Source organism: Oncorhynchus mykiss, chromosome 6 (assembly GCF_013265735.2).
Source record: "Oncorhynchus mykiss isolate Arlee chromosome 6, USDA_OmykA_1.1, whole genome shotgun sequence".
In the NCBI taxonomy this organism is placed as follows: Eukaryota; Metazoa; Chordata; class Actinopteri; order Salmoniformes; family Salmonidae; genus Oncorhynchus; species Oncorhynchus mykiss.
This window is the reverse complement of record NC_048570.1, coordinates 11,753,289-11,777,412: the sequence shown is the minus strand read 5'-3', so window position 1 is coordinate 11,777,412 and position 24,124 is coordinate 11,753,289. Positions and strand designations below refer to the sequence as shown.

The window sequence follows — 24,124 nt, the reverse complement described above, 5'->3', positions numbered from 1 at the left end:
TGTGCCATTCAGAGGGTGGGCAAGGAAAAATATGTAGGTTTCTATAGGGTATGGTAGTAGGTTCCCAGGCATACTGGTTTGAGTCAAGAACTGCAACGCTGCTGGGTTTTTCACGCTTAACAGTTTCCCGTGTGTATCAAGAATGGTCCACCACCCAAAGGACATCCAGCCAACTTGACACAACTGTGGGAAGCATTGGAGTCAACATAGGCCAGCATCCCTGTGGAACACCTTGTAGAGTCCATGCCCTGACGAATTGAGGCTGTTCTGAAGGCAAAAGGGGGTGCTAATGTTCCTAATGTTTTTTACACAGTATATATGGCTATTGTATCCATTTGTTACTCATTTTAATAAGATTGACAACATACAGTGTGTGTGTTAGTGTGTGCTGTACCTGTTGGGACTCCTGAAGCAGCAGGATGAGTTCCATGCGCACTGAGGCCAGGCCTCCTCCGTGGGAGCCGTGCAAGCTGCAGTAGCTGAGGAACATGCGCAGGAGAGGCTGGTTGCTCTGGAGCCAGTGTCTGCGGGTGCGCTGAGCCTCACCAGGGTGGGCCTGGGCCTCCTCCTCTCCACCCGGCCCTGCCATTCCCAGGGCCAGCTCTGGCAGGCAGGGCTTGTAGCTGCAGCACCTCTGCAGGGCCACCACCTCCCTCTCCAGCCACTGGCACAGCTGGTAGCGGAGCTTCCCCCCATCCAGCTCGTAACCCGTGGACAGAGTCCGCAGCTCCGTGGTCAGGATCTTTAGGCAGGCGCTGAATTTGAGTTGAGCGGCCAGGATGTCCTCAGAGGGCATGAGGAAGTCACCCTCGTCCAGCAGCGTCTCCGTCAATGGAGAGATGGCGTCTTGAAAGACGCTACTGGTGTTGTCGGCACTCTTCATGACCAAGCCCTGTGGTTCGTCGTCGTCCTCCTCCTCTTCCTCCTCCTTGTCGCTGTCCCATTTCAACTCCAGGGCTTCATCCTGAACCGACAAAGAGGGCTGGCCCCAGTCAAAACTCAGCACAGAGTCCGATTGGCTATTGGACAAGCTGTCTGACACAGACTCGAAGCCGTTCAACGCGGGCTGAGACCAGTCCAAAACTGACGCCTGTTCCTTTTTCGTCTCGCTCAGGTCGGGGTTGGTGGTATCGTCCTGGGGGAGCTTGGATCTTTTGACGACTTTGGGCATTTTGGAGAGGACCTCCAGGGCCAGCATGGGGCAGCCGGCCTGCAGGTGAGCGTAGGCTGCGGTGAAGAACAGCCTCCTCTCCACCAGGCTGATTGAGTTAGCCATGCGACCCTCCGCTGTCAGACCCACCCTGGTCTTCTCAGACGAGCCAAAATGGCGGCGCAGCAGTAAGGGATGTGTGCGGAGGTAGGTGTAGAAGTTGAAGACCTCCGGGCTACAGAGGGACGTGGACGAGGTACCTGCAAATCACAGCTCTGTCATTTCCCCAGGCATTCACATCGTCAATTTATCTTTCAATTATCAAACGTCAAATCTAAGAAGGGAAAAAGCATCGTTCTCTTACTACTACCTGGTTGAGTTGTGTGGCCAGCCTGAGTGGAGGACGCTAGGTTTGGGGCAGCAGGCTGCTCCAACAGAGTATCCAGGGCCCGGCTGTAGTCCTCCAGTACCCAGTAGGCCGTGCTACGCAGGAAAGGGTCCTGGTGGGCGGGGAGCTGGCGGTCTTGGCCCAGCACGTGCCTCTGCAGGATGCGTTTGTAGGTGGAGGACGTCTCAAACTCGGACTCATAGAGCCGGGAGATCACCAGGGCCAGCTGCAGGTCCTGCATCTTCTCCAGGCAAACCTGTACAAGGCAGGCCAAACCTCATCCAACAGTGTTGAAACCATTTGCAGTAGCAACACAGAAAAATACCTCACAGGAATATCAAATAAGGTCACCTCTACCCTTTGCATGGCCAGATGTAATTTGTATAAATGCTCAAAGATACAACTTTGTATTTAATTATATATATTTTTTAAAGAGAGAGCTACCTCTCTCCTGAAAATCATTGTCTGAAAAAGGTGGACCTCATATCTACTGTAGTTGCTGACAGCAAAATTAGGACATTTTTTTAAACCTCCACAGCGTCCTTGAGGGAGCCTGCCAAAAGAAAGAAGGCTGCAGAGTGCTGGAAGCGCTGCTTCCCCAGCAGAGAGAAGGCGTTCTTCAAGGCAGCCCTCCTCCACCTTTCCTCACCGAAGTTGTTGCTGAAGAATGTAGTCATTTTAGCATTCTTCTGAGACCTTGATGGAACAACACACGTTGGCATTAGACTGTAATGTGAAATAATTGTTTCAATCTTTTCAGGGGATATGGGAAATTATATTCAAGAACTTCTCAAAGACGTTACCTGTACAGTCCCCAGACCACCGCTTTCTTTTTCATAGCGAGATAGAAGATGGCGGCGTCCAGAGGATCGTTCTGCCTTTGAAAAGATGCTTTTGCGACCTGATGAATAACGGAGGTAGAAAAACACATTTGTATATAGGTCATTCCACATTCTCTGATTTATATTACTGAATTCTGTGTTGCAGCAAAATCTGACTCTGTTCTCCTTTTGTATTTCAAAGGCAACCAATAACTCTTATCTATCCATCTATCCACACACGTTCAAAAGTTAGGGGTCACTTAGAAATGTCTATTTATTTAAAAGAAAAGCACATTTTTTGTCCATTAAAATAACGGCAGATTTTTAATGGTATCTACATAGGCACATTATCCGCAACCATCACTCCTGTGTTCCAATGGCACGTTGTGTTAGCTAATCCAAGTTTAATTTTAAAAGGCTAATTGATCATTAGAAAACCCTTTTGCTATTATGTTAGCACAGCTGGAAACTGTTGTCCTGATTAAAGAAGCAATTACAACTGGCCTTCTTTAGACTAGTGGGTTCGATTACAGGCTCAAAATGGCCAGAAACAAGGAACGTTCTGAAACTCGTCAGTCTATTCTTCTTCTGAAAAATTAAGGCTATTCCATGCGAGAAATTGCCAAGAAACTGAAGATCTCGTACAACGCTGTGTACTACTCCCTTCACAGAACAGTGCAAACTGGCTCTAACCAGAATAGAATGAGGAGTGGGAGGCCCCGGTGCACAACTGAGCAAGAGGACAATTACATTGTGTCTAGTTTGAGAAACAGACCCCTCAGAAGTCCTCAACTGTCAGCTTCATTAAATAGTGCCAGCAAAACACCAGTCTCAATGTCAACAGTGAAGAGGTGACTCCGGGATGCTAGCTTTCTAGGCAGTCTCTCCAGAGATGTTCAATCAGGTTCAAGTCCGGGCTCTGGCTGGGCCACTCAAGGACATTCAGAGACTTGTCCCGAAGCTACTCCTGCATTGTCTTGGCTGTGTGCCAAGACAATGCCGTTGTCCTGTTTGAAGGTGAACCTTCACCCCAGTCTGAGGTCCTGAGTGCTCTGGAGCAGGTTTTTATCAAGGATCTCTGTACGCTCTGTGCTCCGTTCCCTCGATCCTGACTAGTCTCCCAGTCCCTGCCGCTGAAAAACATCCCCACAGCATGATGCTGTCACCACCATAATTCACCCTAGGGATGGTGCCAGGTTTCCTCCAGACATGACGCTTGGCATTCAGGCCAAATCTTTGTTTCATCAGACCAGAGAATCTTGCTTCTCATGGGCTGAGAGTCCTTTAGATGCCTTTTGACAAACTCCAAGCGGGCTGTCATGTGCCTTAAAGGCCTGATTGGTGGAGTGCTGCAGAGATGGTTGTCCTTCTGGAAGGTTACCCCATCTCCACAGAGTTACTCTGGAGCTGTGTCAGTGTGACCATTGGGTTCTTGGTCACCTCCCTAACCAAGGCCTTTCTCCCCCGATTGCTCAGTTTGGTCGGACGGCCAGTTCTAATAAGAGTCCTGGTGGTTCCAAACTTCTTCCATTTAAAAATGATGGAGGCCACTGTGTTCTCGGGGGACCTTCAATGCTGTAGAAATTTTTGGTACCCTTACCCAGATCTGTGCCTTGACACAATCCTGTCTCGGAGCTCTACGGACAATTCCTTCGACCTCATGGCTTGGTTTTTGCTCTGACATGCACTATCAACTGTGGGACCTTATATAAACAGGTGTGTGCCTTTCCAAATCATGTCCAAATCAATTGAATTTACCACAGGTGGACTCCAAATTTTGAGTCTCATAGCAAAGGGTCTGAGTACTGATGGAAATGTCATATTTCAGTATGACATTTTTTATAAATACGCAAACATTTAAAAAAAAACGTTTTGCTTTATGGGGTATTGTGTGTAGATTGATGTATTATTCTTTTTTTTTAAATACATTTTAGAATAAGGTTGTAACATAACAAAATGTGGAAAAAGTCAAGGGGTCTGAATACTTGCCGAATGCACTGTATGTATGCATGCATGTATATATTTATTTAAAGGGAGGAAAAATGATCGCAATAGGTATATGGGACACATGGGCTCACTTTTTCTATACACCTTCGGAGTTTATTGGTGCTCCTGAGCCACCAGCCCATGCCCATGGCGCGGAGCTCGGGCCAGGTGGGGTCTCCTTTCTGCAAGGCAGGTAACATGTGGAGCAGCTCGTCCTCAGCCTCGGAGTGGAAGGCCCAGGCGTAGTGACAGGTGGACAGACCTGGAGGACCAAACACAGGTTGTCAAGACAATCAAACGTCACACTAGTCTACACAGCACCAGGCTGCAGGAACTAGAGTTGTTTGACTATGTAATAATATGTTAATTTACCCACATTGATTTAATTTATATGTATTTTTTTACAAAAATAAATAGGCTAATCAGCATAGGTCAGCCTTGCAGGAATTAAACCCACAAGTCTAGTGTTGCAACAAGAATCATGTTCTAGCCATCTGAACCTCAGTGGGCTGCTGTGCTCAGTTGTGTTGAGTTCAGCCCTGCCTACCTTGGCGAAGCAGCTGAGCGCGATGGGCAGGAGGCAGGGTGGTCAGCAGGAACGTATGGAGCCTCACAGCCAACAGGAACTTCAGACCGCACTCATCCAAAGTTTCTCCACCTAGTCAATGGAAAGAACATGACCATCTGCAGTACTCCTCACAGGCCTTCTACTAGAATAAAACAAATACACCCCCTTTGTTCATAGTAGTCCATTGAACAACATTTTGTAAGGAGAAGGACTATTAAGGACAGTTTGTGTTGGGTTAAATGAGATACAGTACCTTTACCCCTGCTCTGGCTCTCCCGGATGTCAGTGCTTGTGGTGGCGATGGTGTCAGCCAGGGCCATGAGGGACATCTGCTCCATGCGGGTCAGGCCCGGCAGGCTGGAGTGGAGCAGGTGGCTGGACAGAACCTGGGCGTGCTCTGGCCCAAAGAATGTGGGGCTATATTGAGACAGGTCTATGACCTTAGCACCGCCGTCCTCCTGGTCGCTGTCCATATGCTCCAGGTCGTCCACACCCACCCCGCTGCTCTGGAAGAGCTCATCGTAGGCGTCCGTCTGACTGGACCCGTGGCCACTGTCTCCACTCAAGCTGGCCACCTTGTCCTTGGGCTTGGGGGAGCAGTCCTCGTCGGCCGCCAGCAGCGCGTACAGGGGCAGGGGAGGGATGGAGTCAATCTCTGTGTAGTCCGAGCTCTCGCCCTTGCTGAAGAGCTTGGGGTCTCTGGAAGTGCTGCCGCCGGCGCTGATGGTGCGCGAGCGGAGACGCTTGTCTTGGTTGGTGCCGTTGTCTTTGAGGGCCACAATCTCCCCGGCAATGCATTTGACGAGGTGGGAGAGGATGGCCTTGGCCCGCCGGACCTTCCCCAGGTCCATGAGCTCCAGCAGCTGTACCGGGTGGTACTGGGGCAGTGTGGGGAACAGGTGGTGTGCCGCCTCAAACAGCCCGTAGTCCTCCATCTCCGCAGGCAGGTCGTACACTGTCCTCTTCCCACTCAGCTTCTGGGCCAGGCTGGTCATGGACCTGGTCAAGCTCTTCTTGGGAGGAACGGGGTTCAGGCCCTCCTCATGGCTCTGTTTCATTGCAGCCAGGAGAGATGACACGCTGCCCATGTCTGTGGTGGTGGTGTTCGAGGCAGTGGACTTGGCCAGGGCCGGGGGCTGCCACTGGGAGTACACGTGCATCTCACAGTCCATGCCCACCACCAGGATGCCGTCTCTCACCCAGGACAGGGAGACGGGGATGGGCAGGGAGCCTTCCACGGAGGAGACCAGGTCCACGGAGCGCAGGAGGACCAGGCGGGAAGAGCTCTGCTCCCTGGGGCCCTCAGACAGGCCCAGTTCAGGAGGTTTGCCAGAGAGCAGGCCATACATGTAGAGTTTGGAACCAATCCCCACAGTAAGAATGTGGGAGCCGTCCTCCCTGGAGACCCAGTCCAGGTGGACCAGACTCTTACCAGAGGTCCCCAGGCAGTCGTCATTGGGCAGATAGATGTCCAGGTTATTATTCTCCACATTCAGGTCCTTGACGCCACTCTCCATGTTATTGTTGTTGTTACCAGTGGGAGTGGAGGCATCCAGGACGAGGGTCTGCTCTAGCACCCAGTGGGAGCCACCTGTGGACTCACACTGGAATAACCCTACATGGACCAGTGGTTCCCTGACACCCTGCTGAGGGTTAGGGCTCAGGTGGTTAGGGCTCAGGTGAGGGCTAGGGTTGTGTCGGTAGGCCACTGCAATGCGGCTGGTGTGACAACAGCTGACCGTGACTGGTCTGCCTGACACGGTCACGGCACTGCTGTTGCCCAGCCCCTCCTCCACCAATAGAGGCCATTCCTCCCAGGTGTACGTCAGTTCATTGGTGTCTGGCTCCACTGCAGCCACCCTGCACCTCCAGAACCTCACCCTCCCGTCTGAACAGGAAGTGGCCAGGAGATAGGGAGCGCCACCTGCCGGCTGCAGGGAGGACGCGCTCAGATGACCTGGAACAAGAACAATCATTGGTTAGTTTAGCCATACTTCCTGGGTAGGCTTGTACACTTGTGGCGGCAGGTAGCCTAGTGGTTAGAGCGTGGGCCAGTAACCGAAAGGATGGTGGATCGAATCCCCGAGCTGACAAGGTAAAAATCTGTCTTCTGCCCCTGAACGAGGCACTTTTCCAAGGCCGTCATTGTCAATAAGAATTTATTCTTAACTGACTTGCCTAGTTAAGTTTTTTTTAAGACACAAACTCAATACAATTGACTTAAGCTATATCTATACTGAAATATAACAGTTTGATGCCAGCAAAGTAACAAAGATGCATCCACCCCCCAAAACCGTTCCAAACAAAGGGCTGTTAATGATCTCTTATCCAATTTCAGTTGAACTGGTTCCATTCTATAGAATTAGCCAACTTTGTGAGTTGATTACATTCCTGTGGAAGAACAAACAGGATTGTCCCATTATACAGGAGAGGAGGGCAGTGTGACTGTGGTTCAGTTCCCTCTCACCTGCTGAGGGCGTGACGCTGATCACCTCAACACCATCTGGAAGAGCTAGCTCCTGGCTGTACAACCTGTGAGTGGCCAGGGTGAGGCGACTGGCACTCTGCAGGTTGGACGTGCAAGGCTTGTTCTTCTGGGCCGAGGGGGAGCTGAACGTCTCAAAGCTAAAGGAGCTGTTCATTGGCGACGAGGTCATATTCTCCTTCTCAGGCGGAGCGCCGGTCTCGTCTGTAAAGACACATAAAAACAAATATGTTTTTTTAGAGCCAGGTTAAAGCTGGCTGGCTGGCACACAATGCCTAACAATGCTGTAACATAGAAATGGATCCTTGAGGTCACACACCCATAGTGATTTGGCCAGCTGCCAGTTGCAGGTGCCACATATGCAGGAAAGACCTGCCAGTCTGGGTGAACTCTACCACCACCAGGAAGAAGCGGGCGGAGAAGCCAGGCTGGCTGGAGGCTGCAGGAGCAAAAACAAAACACACACAAGGACACGTACATCACACTGAATGAGATGGCCTGGAGAGTAAAGTGAAGGTTATATTAGTGAGTGTCTCCCCTAATCCTACCAGTCTCTATAGCGTGAGCTTCCTGAGTGGCTTCTCTCCGCTCACTGCCCAGAATCAGATCCTCTTCAAACACATGCAGCAGCTGAGTCTCCTTTCCCTGCTGCAGAACACACATTTCGCAGTTATATTTTTTGTGATTTAGCAAGACGCTATAGCGACTTATAGTAGTGAGTGCATACATTTTTATACTTTTTCAGTTGGTAGAGCACCATGCTCTACCAACTGAGCTAGACAGGACACACAATAGGACAGGATATTCTTTGTCACCGAGGGGAAAAGTGTCTTGAACAATTAAAGAGTGTGCTCATGCTTCCATACATAAATACATAGAATCTAACCATGCATAATCATCATGCATACACACACACAAAAAAGTGAATTATTTCATGCCAAGGTCAGGCTGTGACAAGGTCAGGCTGTGACCGCATGATTTAAGGCCTACTGGCTAGGCTACAGTGTAAAACACCTATGGCATGGCTGACTTTTTCATTAAGATGGCAAGAAGCCTATTAAACAATGTGTTAAATAGAATTCAGTCATGTATTGAATATTGGATTGCGCTTACTATGCCTAGCAAACCCCAATCATGGTGCTGAAAAAGGTCAGTGAAAATCTGTGTGCACTCAATAGAACATATTTCCTTCTTCCATAAACGTATACTTACGAAGTCAGTAATGGCATCTAGCTCGATGATACAACCTGGTTTAGCAGTCGATTGCTGGCTGATGATGTTAAAAACTTTCCCGACATATTTCTGAGACAAAGTAAAAAAAGATATATATATATATATATTTGTAAATGTTTAAGATATCGAGAATAGTGAGGGTAAATAAAAATTATGTTGATCTGAGATATCAAAAAGACTTACTGAAATATCTGGGTTGGAGAGCTCACTGAGTAGTTTCTTGGCTTCAATAACAGCCTGATAAAGCCTCAGCGAGTGACCGTCACTGGCCACGAAGCAGGCACTGGGAGAGTTGCAGTAGACACCTGCAGTAGAGAAGAAAACTATTGCAACAAGCCATCTGCTGACATATATTGTAGCTACCAGAGTTTTCAAAGGTAAATCCCACTGACGGTCTCCTTCCTTACCAAGGCAGTTGCTGGGGATAAGTGTGGGCAGCCAGGCTACATTGGAGAAGGCGGAGGAGTGGAGAGAGTTGATCCTGGCCAGCTCAGACACCCCTCCAGAGAAGGACAGAGGTCCCACTGGATCCACCCTCCACAGAATGAGCTCGCTGTAGATGGCGTTGGGGTCCTGCGACACAGCGCCCAGGGACACCCGGCTGGGCCCGCCCCCAAAGGGTTGAGAAAGGGTGGTCGAGGGGGCGGGGACACTGTCCACGTCGGGGGTGCGCAGAGCATTGTGGTGTGAGGTGGTGAGCAACAGGGGCAGCAGGGAGTGGCAGGCCAGGTCGTTGAGGTGGAAGCGGTGGCCGCAGTAGCGTGACTTGTGGGACACGCTGAGCACAGTGGAGAAGGCCGACTCCTCTGCGAAGCTGACTGCCCACTGGTTGAGGGAGCCATCGGAGTGCGTGGAGATCATGAGCACGTTGGGGGTGAAGATGCTGAGGCGGAGGCTGCTGGAGTAGGAGGTCGCCTTGCTCTGGCCGTAGGGAATCAGCACCGACGAGGAATGTGGCAGGCCGGCAGGCCGCTGGCGGCCATGTTGGATGGCTAGGTCCACGTTCTTGTTACAGGCGTACATGACCACGCTGCGGCTCAGGGAGTTGGCGTCACCCGTGGGGAAGGCCACAGGAATCCGGGACACAAAGGACACCTGTCACAGGACAACGGAGACATGATTGGTCAGTTGGTGCTGCTTCACTTCTTCACCCAAGATAATTAGCATATTATTATGCATTACGCTTTCTGACATTTTTTATCAAATGAAGGCAGCCAGCCCTAATAAACCTGGATGTCATTGAGATTCCATCAGCAGCGTTGACTGCCGGATCAAAAGAGGCCCAACCATTATACTGCAGATAAACGCATTTCCAATTTCAAATCATGTCAGACTTAATTATAATATAATTAACACAGTGTCAGTGAGAATCCATTAAAATGTAAGCTGTACAACGCAACTGTCAAAATGATTCGTTTCTTGGAGACAGCTAATGTTGTTTTCAACTAGTGCACGTTGATTTATGTTAATATTCCACGTATTAAAAGACGCAAAAAAGATACGAAAATGAAATCAGTCAGACCACATAACACAGTGCCTACAGAAAGTATTCATACCCCTTGACTTATTCCACATTTCGTTGTATTACAGCCCGAATTCAAAATGGGTTAAATCAAATCTGTTCTCACCCATCTCCACACAATATGACAAAGTGAAAACACTTTATTTTTTATGTTTGCACATTTGTTGAAAATTAAATACAGAAATATCTCATTTACATAAATATTCACACCCCTTTGACCCCTTTGCTGACACTCCAAATTGAGCTCAGGTGCATCCGATTTCCTTAGATCATCCTTGAGATGTCACTACAACTTGATTTGAGTCCAGTTGTGGCCAATTCAATTGTTTGGACATGATTTAGAAAGAAACACACCTGTCTATATAAAATTTCCAACAGTTGACAGTGCATTACAGAGCAGTGCATTTGTTGTCTGAAGAAATAGCCTTGAATTTTAAATCTTGTCTCATACAATCATTGGTTCCTGTAGATGCTGGGTAGAGATATGAAGGGAAGACCGTCATGACCCCCTTTTCAGACCTTTTGTCAGAACGCCCAGAATATGTTCTATAAGTTAAGATAGGAGACGGTGCCAGTCACATACAGGAACCAACCCTATGAACCATGCCTGTGAAGTTTGTTTGTATAGCCATAAATAAGAGAACTAACGGGACTGCCCCGACAGAGCTCCTGGCAGACTTCAGACTGGTACTTTGGGTACTGAGTGTCCCTGTGTTGGATTTCCACAACAATCTGGAGTCAACGAAACAGGATGATGATTCTGCCTGTGGAGCATTCTAGTGAGGGTCTGCGAGGAAACCGGTGGGGCATTTTATGAAACGTGAGGGAAATTCGTCTGACCAAAAGATGAGGACCCGCCCAGACCCATACTGCGAGCTGCCCAGGAGGAGACACATCTGCAAATAATTGAGGGACAGAGTTTTTCGACCTATAACCTTAGTGAGGGGGTTCCATCCACCACTGCCCATCGTAACCTGGGACTACTAGTAATAGCACGGGGTGTTGTTTTATATCTATAGGAAGGAGAAGTCTAGAGGCATTTCTGTGAATTGTCCATGTGATCTGGGACCACTGTACCATAGTTTCTGGGAGGCTAGAGAACCGTTGAAGATACATATGGTGCACAGGATGCAGATGGGGTGGTGTGGATATAAATACCTAAATTGTTTGATAACGTTATATAGGGATTCTGTGTGATGTGAAGATATAGGATGAGAGAATACTAAACTGAGCAACAACAAAAAAACATCCTCACTGTCAATTGCTTTTATTTTTCAGCAAACTTAACATGTGTAAATATTTGTATGAACATAACAAGATTCAAGAACAGACAAACTGAACAAGTTCCACAGAAATGTGACTAAAATAATTTGAATAATGTGTCCCTGAACAAAGGGGGGTGTCAAAAGTAACAGTCAGTATCTGCTGACACCAGCTGCATTAAGTACTGCAGTACGTCGACTTTGATATATTATCGAATATATATTTTAAAAACAACCTGAGGATTGATTATAAAAAACGTTTGACATGTTTCTGTGGGCATTATAGATATTATTTGGAATATACGTCTGCGTTGTCGTGACCGGTCTTTCCTGTGGATTTCTGAACATAACGCGACAAACAAACGGAGGTATTTTGGGTATAAAATTATCTTTATGGAACAAAAGGAACACTGTATATCCAATTTATTATTTTATTGCAGTGGTCACCAACCGGAATTCCTAGTCGATTACCACACATTTAAAAACATTTTTTTAACCCTTTTCTCCCCAATTTCATGGTAGTTACAGTCTTGTCCATCGCTGCAACTCCTGTACGGACTTGGGGGAGGCAAAGGTCGAGTGCTGTGCGTCCCCCGAAAACAAGACCCTGCCAAGCCGCATTGCTTCTTGACATACTGCTCGCTTAACCAGGAAGCCTGGCGACCGTGTCAGCATGCATGCGCCCGGCCTGCAACAGGAGTCACTAGTCACACTAGAGCGCGATGGGACAAGGACATCCAGGCTGGCCAAACCCTCCCCGGACTACGCTGGGCCAATTGTGCGCCGCCTCATGGGTCTCCCGTTCGGGGCCGGCTGCAACACAGCCCAGGATCGAACCCAGCTGCGCCACTCGGGAGGCCTCACCACACATTTCTGTAGAAAAGCCAACGATAAAGTCTTGAGCTTCTTTTTTTTTTGTATTGCGCCGTTGGCGGAAGGTGCCCTTGATTCAGAAGCCCTGTGCACCGGTTAGGCAAAGTGTTCCCGTTCTGAACCATTTCAATTGCCTGAAAATATTTAAGAATCTGCCTACCCAGCTGACTAGAAGATCTGTGGCTAAATCGAGTACATCTACTGCGCTGGCCAATCGGATAGCTCCAAATCACCATGCCTATAGCTTCCATGACCCCGGCCACAGTAAACTTTGATATTAATCTACATTAGATTTCATAATTTTATAAAAGACCAGAGAGAATGTCAAAGAATTCCCGCAAAGAGCTGCTGTTTTTTGTTTCTCTTTTATTCAACACCATTACAAAACATAAAAACATCTCTACTTCCACTCGCTCTACAATGAACGAGTAGCTAAGTGTATCAATAGCCCGGTGTTCTTTATTATTAGCAGCTCGTTGAGTCTATTTTAATATCAAGGAATTTCACTTTCTCTGGTCATAGTAACAACATGAATTTGTGTATGATTTGGATGCGGTGCGACTCGAATTTAGCCGTCAGGTGGAAGACTGCGTCCCCTCTCTATGGTCCCTCCGCTGAGACTAATATATAGTGTTCAAAACAACTGGGAACTCGGAAATCTCAGACTTCAGTGGGTTCAACACAACTAGGAACTCTGGAGAAAAAAAACAAGATCCGACTTGGAAGAATCTTATTGAATGGTCATCCAACTCGGAATTCAAAGTCGGAAACTCGGGCATCTTTCCAGAGCTCAGACCTGAAGATCACTCACATCATGATTTGATGTTCTTTTTTCACAGTTGTCTTGAAAGCACCATGACCATCAGATGCAGATACCATCAGTCCAGTAAAATAAAAAGCTAATTATTTACATTTTTGCTCAGCTGTGCCTCGCAAGTGCTACACCAAGTGATCTATTTTGTTACCAAAGCTCGAGATTTTAAATATAATACCGTCTGAGAAGAACAATATTGAAAGGCCAGGCATACAGACAATATGCTGTAATAATGTATCATTCCTCCAAAACTGTTTGTATTAGGTTAATCTAAAATAAATGTAGTCATGTTTTAAAATAAATTCTGAGTGGTAGTTCACGGCTTGCTTTTGACTGCATAAGTGATCTTGACTCAGAAAAGGTTGTTCTATTGTGAAGCAAAAACCATAGAAATGTCAGTTACGCAATTTTACTGATACTTTTATGACAGGGTAGGTCAATCCATTAGAGATCACATGCAGTTCGATCACATACGCCTATGCCTACGGAAAGTATTCAGACTCCTTGACTTTTTCCACATGACTTTTTGTTACGTTACACCCTTATTCTAAAATGGATTAAATCGATTTTCCCCTCACCAATCTTAAAAACAAAATACCCCATAATGTTATATCAAAAACAGATCATTTATTACAAATAAAAAACTGAAATATCACATTTACATACACCACTGTTCAAAAGTTTGGGTTCACTTAGAAATGTCCTTGTTTTTGAAAGAAAAGCAAAAATCTTTGTCCATCAAAATAACATCAAATTGATCAGAAATACAGTGTAGACATTGTTAATGTTGTAAATGACTATTGTAGCTGAAAACGGTTGATTTTTTTTAATGGAATATCTACATAGGCGTACAGAGGCCCATTATCAGCAACCATCACTCCTGTGTTCCAATGGCACGTTGTGTTAGATAATCCAAGTTTATCATTTTAAAAGGCTAATTGATCATTAGAAAACCCTTTTGCAATTATGTTAGCACAGCTGAAAACTGTTGTCCTGATTAAAGAAGCAATACAACTGGCCTTCTTTAGACTAGTTTAATATCTGGAGCATCAGCATTTGTGGGTTCGATTACAGACTCAAAATGGCCAGAAACAAGGAACGTTCTTCTGAAACTCGTCAGTCTATTCTTGTTCTGAGAAATTATGGCTATTCCACGTGAGAAATTGCCAAGAAACTGAAGATCTCGTACAACGCTGTGTACTACTCCCTTCACAGAACAGTGCAAACAGGCTCTAACCAGAATAGAAAGAGGAGTGGGAGGCCCCAGTGCACAACTGATCAAGAGGACAAGTACATTAGTGTCTAGTTTGAGAAAGACGCCTCACAAGTCTTCAATGGGCAGCTTCATTAAATAGTACCAGCAAAACACCAGTCTCAACATCAATAGTGAAGAGGCGACTCCGGGATGCTGGCCTTCTAGGCAGAGTTGCACAGAAAAAGACATCTCTCAGACTGGCCAATAAAAATAAAAGATTAAGATGGGCAAAAGAACACAGAAACTGGAAAGAGGAACTCCCAGGGCGTCCCGGAGTCACCTCTTCACTGTTAACGTTGAGATAAATACTTGTGTTCTTGGGGACCTTCTATGCTGCAGACATTTTTTGGTACCTTTCCCCGGATCTGTGCCTTGACACAATCTTGTCTCGGAGCTCTTCGGACAATTCCTTGACCTCATGGCTTGGTTTTTGCACTGTCAACTGTGGGACCTTATATTGACAGGTGTATGTGCCTTTCCAAATCATGTCCAATCAACTCAATTTACCACAGGTGGACTCCAACTTGCAGAAACATCTCAAGGATGATCAATGGAAACAAGATACATCTGAGCTCAATTTCAAGTCTCATAGCAAGGGGTCTGAATATTTATGTAAATAAGGTATCTTGAAAAAAGTGTTTTTACTTTGTCATTATGGGGAATTGAAGGGGGAAAAAACTATTTAATACATTTTAGAATAAGACTAATGTAACATAATGTGGAAAAAGTCAAGGGGTCTGAATACTTGCCGAAGGCACTGTATTGTGATGCAAAACAACAGAAATGTCAGTTAGGTTGCTTTACTGATGAAGATAACATACCTGGACCTGCCGGAACATGCCGGGCTGGTATTCATCCAGCCAGTCCACATGCCACACCAGCAGAGAGCCATCCATGGGGTGGATACTGAACAGCATGTCTGCCCCTCTGTTCCAGTCCTCCAGTAGCACCTCTACCTGGTGCTCCACCGCTGCAGCAGGCAGCTGGGTGGACGCCACATCGGGTCCTCCCTCTGCCGCTCGCCTTGAAGCCTCCTCTACCTCCTCATAGTCAAGCTCTGGGAGACAGACCGACAGGAGAGCTCATATCCAAAGACCTTTCATTTCTAGGTTAAAGCGGCAATCAGCAGGTGAAACAATAAAGCGATCTCCCCAACCATTTCGTTAAACAGCTGAGGGATAGGGCTGGAGAAATGTAACCACTCAAATTCATAGAGCTACGGATGTAAGGGCTGACCATCCATGACAAAATTACAGTTTTAACCATGTTTTGTGACTATATAGTGTTTCTTTACATTTACTCTGTTTACAAACAGTGGAGTAAAACAAGCTTTTATATTTGGGTTCTGATGAGGTACGACAGTTGAACTAAGCTCATGAGGCAGTTAAACAATATGTTATATTGTTCAAGAAACAGTGGGTGTTTCATTAACTCCAAATCGGATGAAGCAACTGCAGATTGCCTCTTTAAAAAAGTGTATTATATTGCTCTATGACTTTTTATTTTATGACATGTTGTGCAATCTGGTAAAGTGTGAGAATGAAATAATTTAGGCCACTTGTCAATTCCCTCCATTCCATGGAGGTCCGGGTGATTACGGGTTTTTGTTCCACCCTTATTTGATGGATGAATTAAGGTCACTAATTAGTAAGGATCTCCAGGACAAGGGTTGCCTACCCCTGGTGTATTCACTGAGGACCAAACCTAAGAAAACAGCCAAAACTCTGAGGTACTAACATGAACTTGTCCAATTAAAAAAAGCTTGTTTTCTTTACAAAGCATTTTCCGTTGCAAAACATTGTGTCCTAATGAATCCACCCCTGCCCTCTACCTAGTACCTACCCTCCTGGGAGTTTTCCGAGTGGTTCTGCTCCACACTGCCTCTGAGCTGCTGCAGGAACACCTCCATGGCCAGGGTGAGAAGCAGCTCCTTGTTGTTGAGCCAGTGCACGGTGAAGGGCCCGCCAGGCTCCTCGTCATCTCCCCCACACAGCGACGTGATAGAGGGCAGCAGGGGGATATCTGCTCCAAACAACACACCCATACTGGATCACTTAACTGGTGTACAGTCATTTGTGCACAGAGTTGGTCCTGGTTGCAGAGCCCTGCATTACCCTGGGACTCCCATATCGCCCGACAGAGAAATGTGCGGCGCGGTCGGAACGTTTCATGCTGCGGGGCGGGCAGCGGACGATCAGAAAGACAAATTCAGGATGAAAATATTAATTTTATTTCTGCAAATGATTTAATAATGGCCGTGTCGCCGTTTAAAAGCACTGCGATCTGTTATAAAACCACTTATCATACGAATCCCTCTCAGTCATTCTGGCTCCTCTCCTCTGAGGCTCGTTAACACAACCGGCTCACGCCTGCTTCAAACAGTAGTGGTGGAAAATATATATATATTTTTATCTGATGTGATTGAGTTTGTGGCCACTTGTGATGAATTATAAAAGCAATTATCAGCTTGCAGTTCTCACTGGAAAGTGTGTTGTTAATCATTTTCTACAGGTAAGGAAATAATGGCTATTATGATCAGGCACTAGTCAGCCTATCAATAGCCTATTTGTTGCCTTTTCATTTGCTTACTGACAGTTTGAATTGAGCTTATTGGAATTGGAAGTTTACAAGGTGAACAGGGACTTTCCAACCAGCAAATGTCTTATGAAATCATGCATTCATTGCACATTATAATGCATAAGATAGAGGTTTTGCAGATGTGTAATTTTAACATTGCGGGACTGGGTACAGGAGCTGGAAGAGATTTGGCGGGAGCAGGTGGGATGTAAGCAAAAAAAACCTGCGGAGGCAGGCGCAGTATGAAATCCTCTACCTGGTTGTTCTTGGGCAGGTCACATTATCCCTAAATATGTGTGATGATCAGTAGAGTTGGGAATTGCCAGGGACCTCACAATACAATATTTTCTAGAGCCCGACCGATGTGGTATTTTTGGTCCGATATCGATTCCGATTTTTTGGGGGGGACAAATCGTACCCCTACCAATATATCTGCCGATATACTGTTTCATAGTGGGGAAATGAAAAAGTGTAATTTTCCCACAATGAATTCTCCTGAATTGGCATCCAAAAGAGCAGTTGTCCATTAACTATGCTTAAAAATGTCGATTTCATACATTGTGACAATGACATCATGAGTACGGCCGCAATTGTTCAGATAAACATGAGATTTCCTTTTTCCATCCCATTTATTGAATATCGTTTACCGGTTGAATTATCGTCCGATACTGCTATATCATCCGATAATGTCAGTGAACCGATGTCACAATACTTAGGTGCCGATACGATTGATTGTATATGTATTGCGATCCAATACTGTGATTTTATTGCGATTCCATGGTCTAAACACTGCTCACAATATGTCGGCTACAGAGGGAAGCGAGAGCCATGAGAAAACGAGTTTTGATCAGTCATGGAAATAAAAGGTGTGGGAAACAAATTAGCTCCCCATTTTAAAAAAGATGGGAGTTATGAAGCTATGAAGGAAAAATACTGGTATTTTGGTGCAGGTACAGCCTAATAATATCACGATGTTGTCAAAACGATACAATATATTGCCAAAAATAATATCCCGATATGTAACTGTATCAACTCCACCCTCCATCACTAACAGTCAGTTAGATGGGCTTATAATATTGACTCTTAGGCATAACCTCTGCATTGTCATTCTTATGAATGAAGTACAGAAGGGGTTTACGACAGGCTCGGTTATCCTAAAATCAACTGTTAAGCAATGTAAACATCCTTGAATTAATGCCACTGAACCACTGTCTGTGTGCGGTACCTGTGGCAGGGTTGATGCTGGCAGCGATGTGAAAGTGGCAGAGAGCGTTGGCATGGGGCACGCTGTTGGTCTTGTGGTTGTGGTGACTGTTCTGCTGGGTCGGGAGGCGGCCGGTTAGGGAGGGCTGGGCCACACCTCTCAAGGGGGCTCTCCACGACTCCTGCAGATTCAACTGAAGCAACAAAATAGCTCCTAAGTAGGGATCTCGCTCTCATATGCTTTGGAAAACCATCCCGGAACTAAAATAGTACCTCTGATATCTCAGTCAGTGATGTTAATGAATAACTCAGCAATGTTAGCAGACTTTCCTCTGGGCATTGAATATACATTTGCATATCTATTTTTCCTGCAATGTAATTTGTCCCTTGCTCCTCAATATTTTCTGGCAAGATGCATAACCATGTAATGACAGTCGTCCGATAAGGAAAAGTTCTTTACACAACTAAAGTGAAGGCAATGCATCTGATCATTTAACTAGTTACTAGAGCACCTCAACAAAAAACTAAATACATTTTTCCGCAAAATAGAAACAATATATTTTTCAGTGATCTTGTCAAGGGCTGCGAAGCCTAGAAAACGAGCTTCCTGACAGATATCCTTTTAGCTCTAAGCCTGTTACGCTCTCTTAACTTCTCACCAGCCTGATAGACTACGAGGTGGAAACATTCTTCCTACCTCCAGGGAATTCCTGTCCTGTGTTTTGATACGAGAGGGAGTCTTCTTGCTGCTTGACGATTTCAGCGAGTCGCTGCTCTGTCCGTTATTATTAACGTGACTGAGCGTGTGTCCGGACAGCAAGCTGTCACTGGGAAGCAGGGTCTCGGCCCACAGGCGACACACACTGTCCTTACAGCACGTCAGTAGAACATTGCACACTGAACCCCTGGAGGGAAAAACACAGAGGACACAACTCCATCAGGTCAGGTATGAGAGAAACATATTCTAAAGACTTAACGATGGGCCTTACCGTGGCATGTACTTGCTGGTCTTCCTCCAGGAGAAGCCTGTTACAGTGCGTGGGTGTGCCAGGTAGACAAAAGAGAAGTCGAGCTCGCCCTGAGCGTTGTGCTCCGGTGGGGTGAACAGCTTGGTCACGCCAGACTGCCATTTGCTCGTGCCGTACCACACTTTGACCAGACAGTCGTCCTGAAAACAACGGCATCACTGGGAGTTAGCACACGAAGGGTTACATGGCTGTTGTTAGAATGCGTTTCTCTGTAAGGTCTTTACTTATAAACAAAAGGAACATCTTTATGCGCATGAATGGACACCAAAGGCCACCCACCTGTCCGGCAGTAGCAAAGAATTCTCCATCTGGAGAGAACTTCATGAGCTGAATTGGGGAGGCGGTTCTATTAAGATGAGGGAGACACAACAATACATCAGATGGATCCATGAGAATGTTTTTTTTTTTTTGGGGGGGGGGGGATATTTTTTTATTTGGTCTTCTTCTTCTAAACAGACTCCATTAGGAATATTTCATAGTGCAGTTCTTACTTGCAGTGCCAGATACACCTCCAGGGACACTGAGGGTCACCAATTGTCATGTCTGTCTGTTCCCCTGCCTCATCAAAACCATCGCTGATATTGGACCACAGCTGCAGGCTAGCGGACCCAGTTAAGAGACGAGTGCCTGTGTGCAAAATATAAAACAAAAAATCAGACAATGGAGAGAGAAGATTATTTTTAAAGAACACAGGACGTTTTAATTTGCAAAGATAGTATCAAGAGCCGTGTGTAATCTTAACGTGGATCCATAAAGCTTATTACAGAGCAGTGATACTATCAAGAGCAGTTTTTTTTTATACTATCAAGAGCAGGATTTACCTGTGGGGTCCCAGGCCAGGTTACGCACTATGGACTGCAAAACAAACTGTCCACTCTTCTGCCACTGGTAGCTCAGTTCCTGTAAGAACACAAGCATTCAAACGATCAAATCCAAATTGTCAATGCCAAGTCATTAGGAACAATAAATTAATAATTTCCTCACATATTATTTGTATCAGAAAGTTACACTGCAGTGCAGTCAGTAAGAATCAATTACTATTAGAGAATCAATACAATTAGCACTTACTGCTGATGTCCTGTCCTTCTGGTTCATGAGCTGAACCGGCTCAAAGACACAGACAATACTTCCATAGGAAGCTGCAACCTGTCGGCAGCAATTGAAGAGAAGAGACATTTTATTCAATGTGAAGGATTGACCTTCTCACTCTCATTATACCGTACCAAGTACCAAGCACAATACTTGTGACTTTTGAAAGGACTGTGAGCTGCAGCCTAAAGGTTAGAGTGAAGATGATTAAAAGATGTGAGTACTGCAATTATGACTTAAGATAGTTGTGGTAATAGCATCCTCACAAACTGTAAATAACCACATGAATTATAAAACATTTCTTGGCAACCTTAGAAACATAAGGTCATTTTACTGTAGCCCTTAAAACTCATACCTGTATATGGGTTGAATATAATAGATTGAAGACACTGATACATTTGTAAATTGGAATGAAGTGGCTGTACAGTAACATGCTTTATATGACGCCAGAACTCTGGCTCTGCGGTTCACGTCGGTGAATGGGTTTTGACTGACAGATGTCCAGAACTCTGGCTCTGCGGTTCACATCGGTGAATGGGTTTTGACTGACAGATGTCCAGAACTCTGGCTCTGCGGTTCACATCGGTGAATGGGTTTTGACTGACAGATGTCCAGAACTCTGGCTCTGCGGTTCACATCGGTGAATGGGTTTTGACTGACAGATGTCCAGAACTCTGGCTCTGCGGTTCACATCGGTGAATGGGTTTTGACTGACAGATGTCCAGAACTCTGGCTCTGCGGTTCACATCGGTGAATGGGTTTTGACTGACAGATGTCCAGAACTCTGGCTCTGCGGTTCACATCGGTGAATGGGTTTTGACTGACAGATGTCCAGAACTCTGGCTCTGCGGTTCACATCGGTGAATGGGTTTTGACTGACAGATGTCCAGAACTCTGGCTCTGCGGTTCACGTCGGTGAATGGGTTTTGACTGACAGATGTCCAGAACTCTGGCTCTGCGGTTCACATCGGTGAATGGGTTTTGACTGACAGATGTCCAGAACTCTGGCTCTGCGGTTCACATCGGTGAATGGGTTTTGACTGACAGATGTCCAGAACTCTGGCTCTGCGGTTCACGTCGGTGAATGGGTTTTGACTGACAGATGTCCAGAACTCTGGCTCTGCGGTTCACGTCGGTGAATGGGTTTTGACTGACAGATGTCCAGAACTTGGGTGACAAGCCAATCCCTCCCACTAATTGGGCAACTTCTGCAAATGTTTGGCTGTCTGAGGGAGGTAAATGCTGTAAATGAACAGGCCTATGCATACTGAACAAAAATATAAAATGCAACATGTGTTGGTCCCATATTTCATGAGCTGAAATAAAAGATCCAAAAAGCTTATTTCGCTCAAACTTTGTGCACAAATTTGTTTACATCCCTGTGAGTGAGCAGTTCTACTTTGCCAAGATAATCCAGTCACCTGACAGGCATGGCATATCAAAAAGCTGATTAAACAGCGTGATCATTACACAGCTGCACTTTGCAATTGGCATGCTGACTGCAGGAATGTCCACCAGACCTGTTGCAAAATAATTTAGCGTTCATTTCTGTAACCAAAGCTGCCTCAGATGTCGTTATAGAGAATTTGGCAGTACGTCCAACCAGCCTCACAACCGCAGACCACGTAAGCCCAGGACCCCCACATCTGGCTTCTTCACCTGTGATGACGGACGTGCTACCTGTCCCAGACCTGCTGTTTTCAACTCTCTAGAGACAGCAGGAGCGGTAGAGATACTCTTAATGATCGGCTATGAAAAGCCAACTGACATTTACTCCTGAGGTGCTGACTTGCTGCACCCTCGACAACTACTGTGATTATTATTATTTGACCATGCTGGTCATTTATGAACATTTGAACATCTTGGCCATGTTCTGTTATAATCTCCACCCGGCACAGCCAGAAGAGGACTGGCCACCCCTCATAGCCTGGTTCCTCTCTAGGTTTCTTCCTAGGTTTTGGCCTTTCTAGAGTTTTTCCTAGCCACCGTGCTTCTACACCTGCATTGCTTGCTGTTTGGGGGTTTTAGGTTTGGTTTCTGTACAGCACTTTGAGATATCAGCTGATGTACGAAGGGCTATATAAATACATTTGATTTGATGAAACTGGGTTTGCACAACCAAAGGATTTCTGCACAAACTGTCTCAGGGAAGCTCATCTGCGTGCTCGTCATCCTCACCAGGGTCTTGACCTGACTGCAGTTTGGCTCCGTAGTCAACTTCAGTGGCCACTGACACACTGGAGAAGTGTGCTCGTCACGGATGAATCTCGGTTTCAACTGTACCGGGCAGATGGCAGACAGCGTGTATGGCGTCATGTGGGTGAGCGGTTTACGGATGTCAATGTTGTGAATAGAGTGCCCCATGGTGGCGGTGGGGTTATGGTATGGACAGACAATGCATTCGTAAAGTATTCAGACCCCTTGATTTTTTCCACATTGCTACATTATAGCCTTACTCTAAAATGGATTCAATTATTTTTTCCCCCTCTGCACACAATACCCCATAATGACAAAGTGAAAACAGGTTTAGAAATGTTTGCTTATTAAAAATAAAAAACCTTAAGTATTCAGACCCTTTGCTATGACTCGAAATTAAGCTCAGATGCATCTAGTTTCCATTGATCATCCTTGAGATGTTTCTACAACTTGATTAGAGTGCACCTGTGGTAAATTCAATTGATTGGACATGATTTGGAAAGGCACACACACCTGCCTATATAAAGGGCCCACAGTTGACAGTGTAAAAACCAAGCCATGAGGTTGAAGGAATTTTCCAGTAGAGCTCCGAGACAGGATTATGTCGAAACACAGACCTAGGGAAGTGTACCCAAAAATGTCTGCAGCATTGAAGGTCCCCAAGAAGATAGTGGCCTCCATCATTCTTAAATGGAAGAAGTTTGGAACCACCAAGACTCTTCCTAGAGCAACCGGGGGAGAAGGACCTTGGTCAGGGAGGTGATCAAGAATCCGATGGTCACCGAGTTCCTCTGTGGAGATGGTTTTCCTTCTGGAAGGTTCTTCCATCTCTGTAGCACTCCACCAAATCATGCCTTTATGGTGGAGTGGCCTAAAGAAAGCCACTCTTCAGTAAAAGACATGACAGCCCTCTTGGAGTTTGCCAAAAGGTACCTAAAGACTCCCAGACCATGAGAAACAAGATTCTCTGGTCTGATGAAACCAAGATTGCACTCTTTGCCCTGAATGCCAAGAGTCACGTCTGGAAGAAACCTGGCACCATCCCTAAAGTGAAAAATGGTTGAGGCAGCATCATGCTATGGGGGATTTTTTTAGCTGCAGGGACTGAGAGACTAGTCAGGATCAACGGAAAGATGAACAGAGCAAAGTACAGAGAGATCCTTGATGAAAACTAAAAAACGTGATATTTCAGTTCTTGCTTCGTCATTATAGGGTATTGTGTGTAGATTGATGAGAAATAAGGCTGTAAAGTAACAAAATGTGGGAGAAGTCAAGGCGGCTGAATACTTTGAATGCACTGTAAGCTACAGATAATGAACACAATTGCATTTTATTGGTGGCAATTTGAATGCACAGAGATACCGCGATGAGATGCTTTCAGCCCATTGTCATGGCATTAATTAGTATCACCTCATGTTTCAGTATAATAATGCATGACCCCATGTCTCAAGGATCAGTACACAATTCCTGGAGCCTGAAAATGTCCCAGTTCTTCCATGGCCTGCATACTCAACAGACATGTCACCCATTGAGCCTGTTTGGAATGATCTGGATCGATGTGTACGACAGCGTGTTCCAGTTCCCGCCAATATCCAGCAACTTTGTCCCACTCCTCTTCAATGGCTGTGCAACATTCCACAGGCCACAATCAACAACCTGAGAAACTATGCGAAG

General features: G+C 45.9%; 1 protein-coding gene across 9 annotated transcripts in view; it reads right to left on the bottom strand.

Moving 5' to 3' along the window:
* Window positions 1-24,124, bottom strand: part of LOC110525262 (dmX-like protein 1) — a 63,077-nt gene that overhangs the window by 31,677 nt on the left and 7,276 nt on the right. For 7 of the 9 annotated variants that reach the window (XM_036979409.1, XM_036979408.1, XM_036979401.1 and 4 more), the window contains exons 4-25: window positions 20,234-20,311; window positions 19,987-20,065; window positions 19,657-19,792; window positions 19,445-19,511; window positions 19,127-19,305; window positions 18,835-19,042; window positions 18,160-18,331; window positions 16,200-16,379; window positions 15,179-15,414; window positions 9,039-9,726; window positions 8,815-8,936; window positions 8,611-8,700; window positions 7,947-8,046; window positions 7,718-7,837; window positions 7,381-7,602; window positions 5,167-6,870; window positions 4,893-5,003; window positions 4,438-4,607; window positions 2,342-2,439; window positions 2,069-2,234; window positions 1,518-1,794; window positions 395-1,410 (exon numbers count right to left, since the gene is read on the bottom strand). In XM_036979409.1, coding sequence (XP_036835304.1) covers window positions 395-1,410; window positions 1,518-1,794; window positions 2,069-2,234; window positions 2,342-2,439; window positions 4,438-4,607; window positions 4,893-5,003; window positions 5,167-6,870; window positions 7,381-7,602; window positions 7,718-7,837; window positions 7,947-8,046; window positions 8,611-8,700; window positions 8,815-8,936; window positions 9,039-9,726; window positions 15,179-15,414; window positions 16,200-16,379; window positions 18,160-18,331; window positions 18,835-19,042; window positions 19,127-19,305; window positions 19,445-19,511; window positions 19,657-19,792; window positions 19,987-20,065; window positions 20,234-20,311 — 6,219 coding nt within the window. The remainder of the gene's footprint in view (window positions 1-394; window positions 1,411-1,517; window positions 1,795-2,068; window positions 2,235-2,341; window positions 2,440-4,437; window positions 4,608-4,892; window positions 5,004-5,166; window positions 6,871-7,380; window positions 7,603-7,717; window positions 7,838-7,946; window positions 8,047-8,610; window positions 8,701-8,814; window positions 8,937-9,038; window positions 9,727-15,178; window positions 15,415-16,199; window positions 16,380-18,159; window positions 18,332-18,834; window positions 19,043-19,126; window positions 19,306-19,444; window positions 19,512-19,656; window positions 19,793-19,986; window positions 20,066-20,233; window positions 20,312-24,124) is intronic. The other 2 variants (XM_036979404.1, XM_036979405.1) reach the window with 2 other exon arrangements.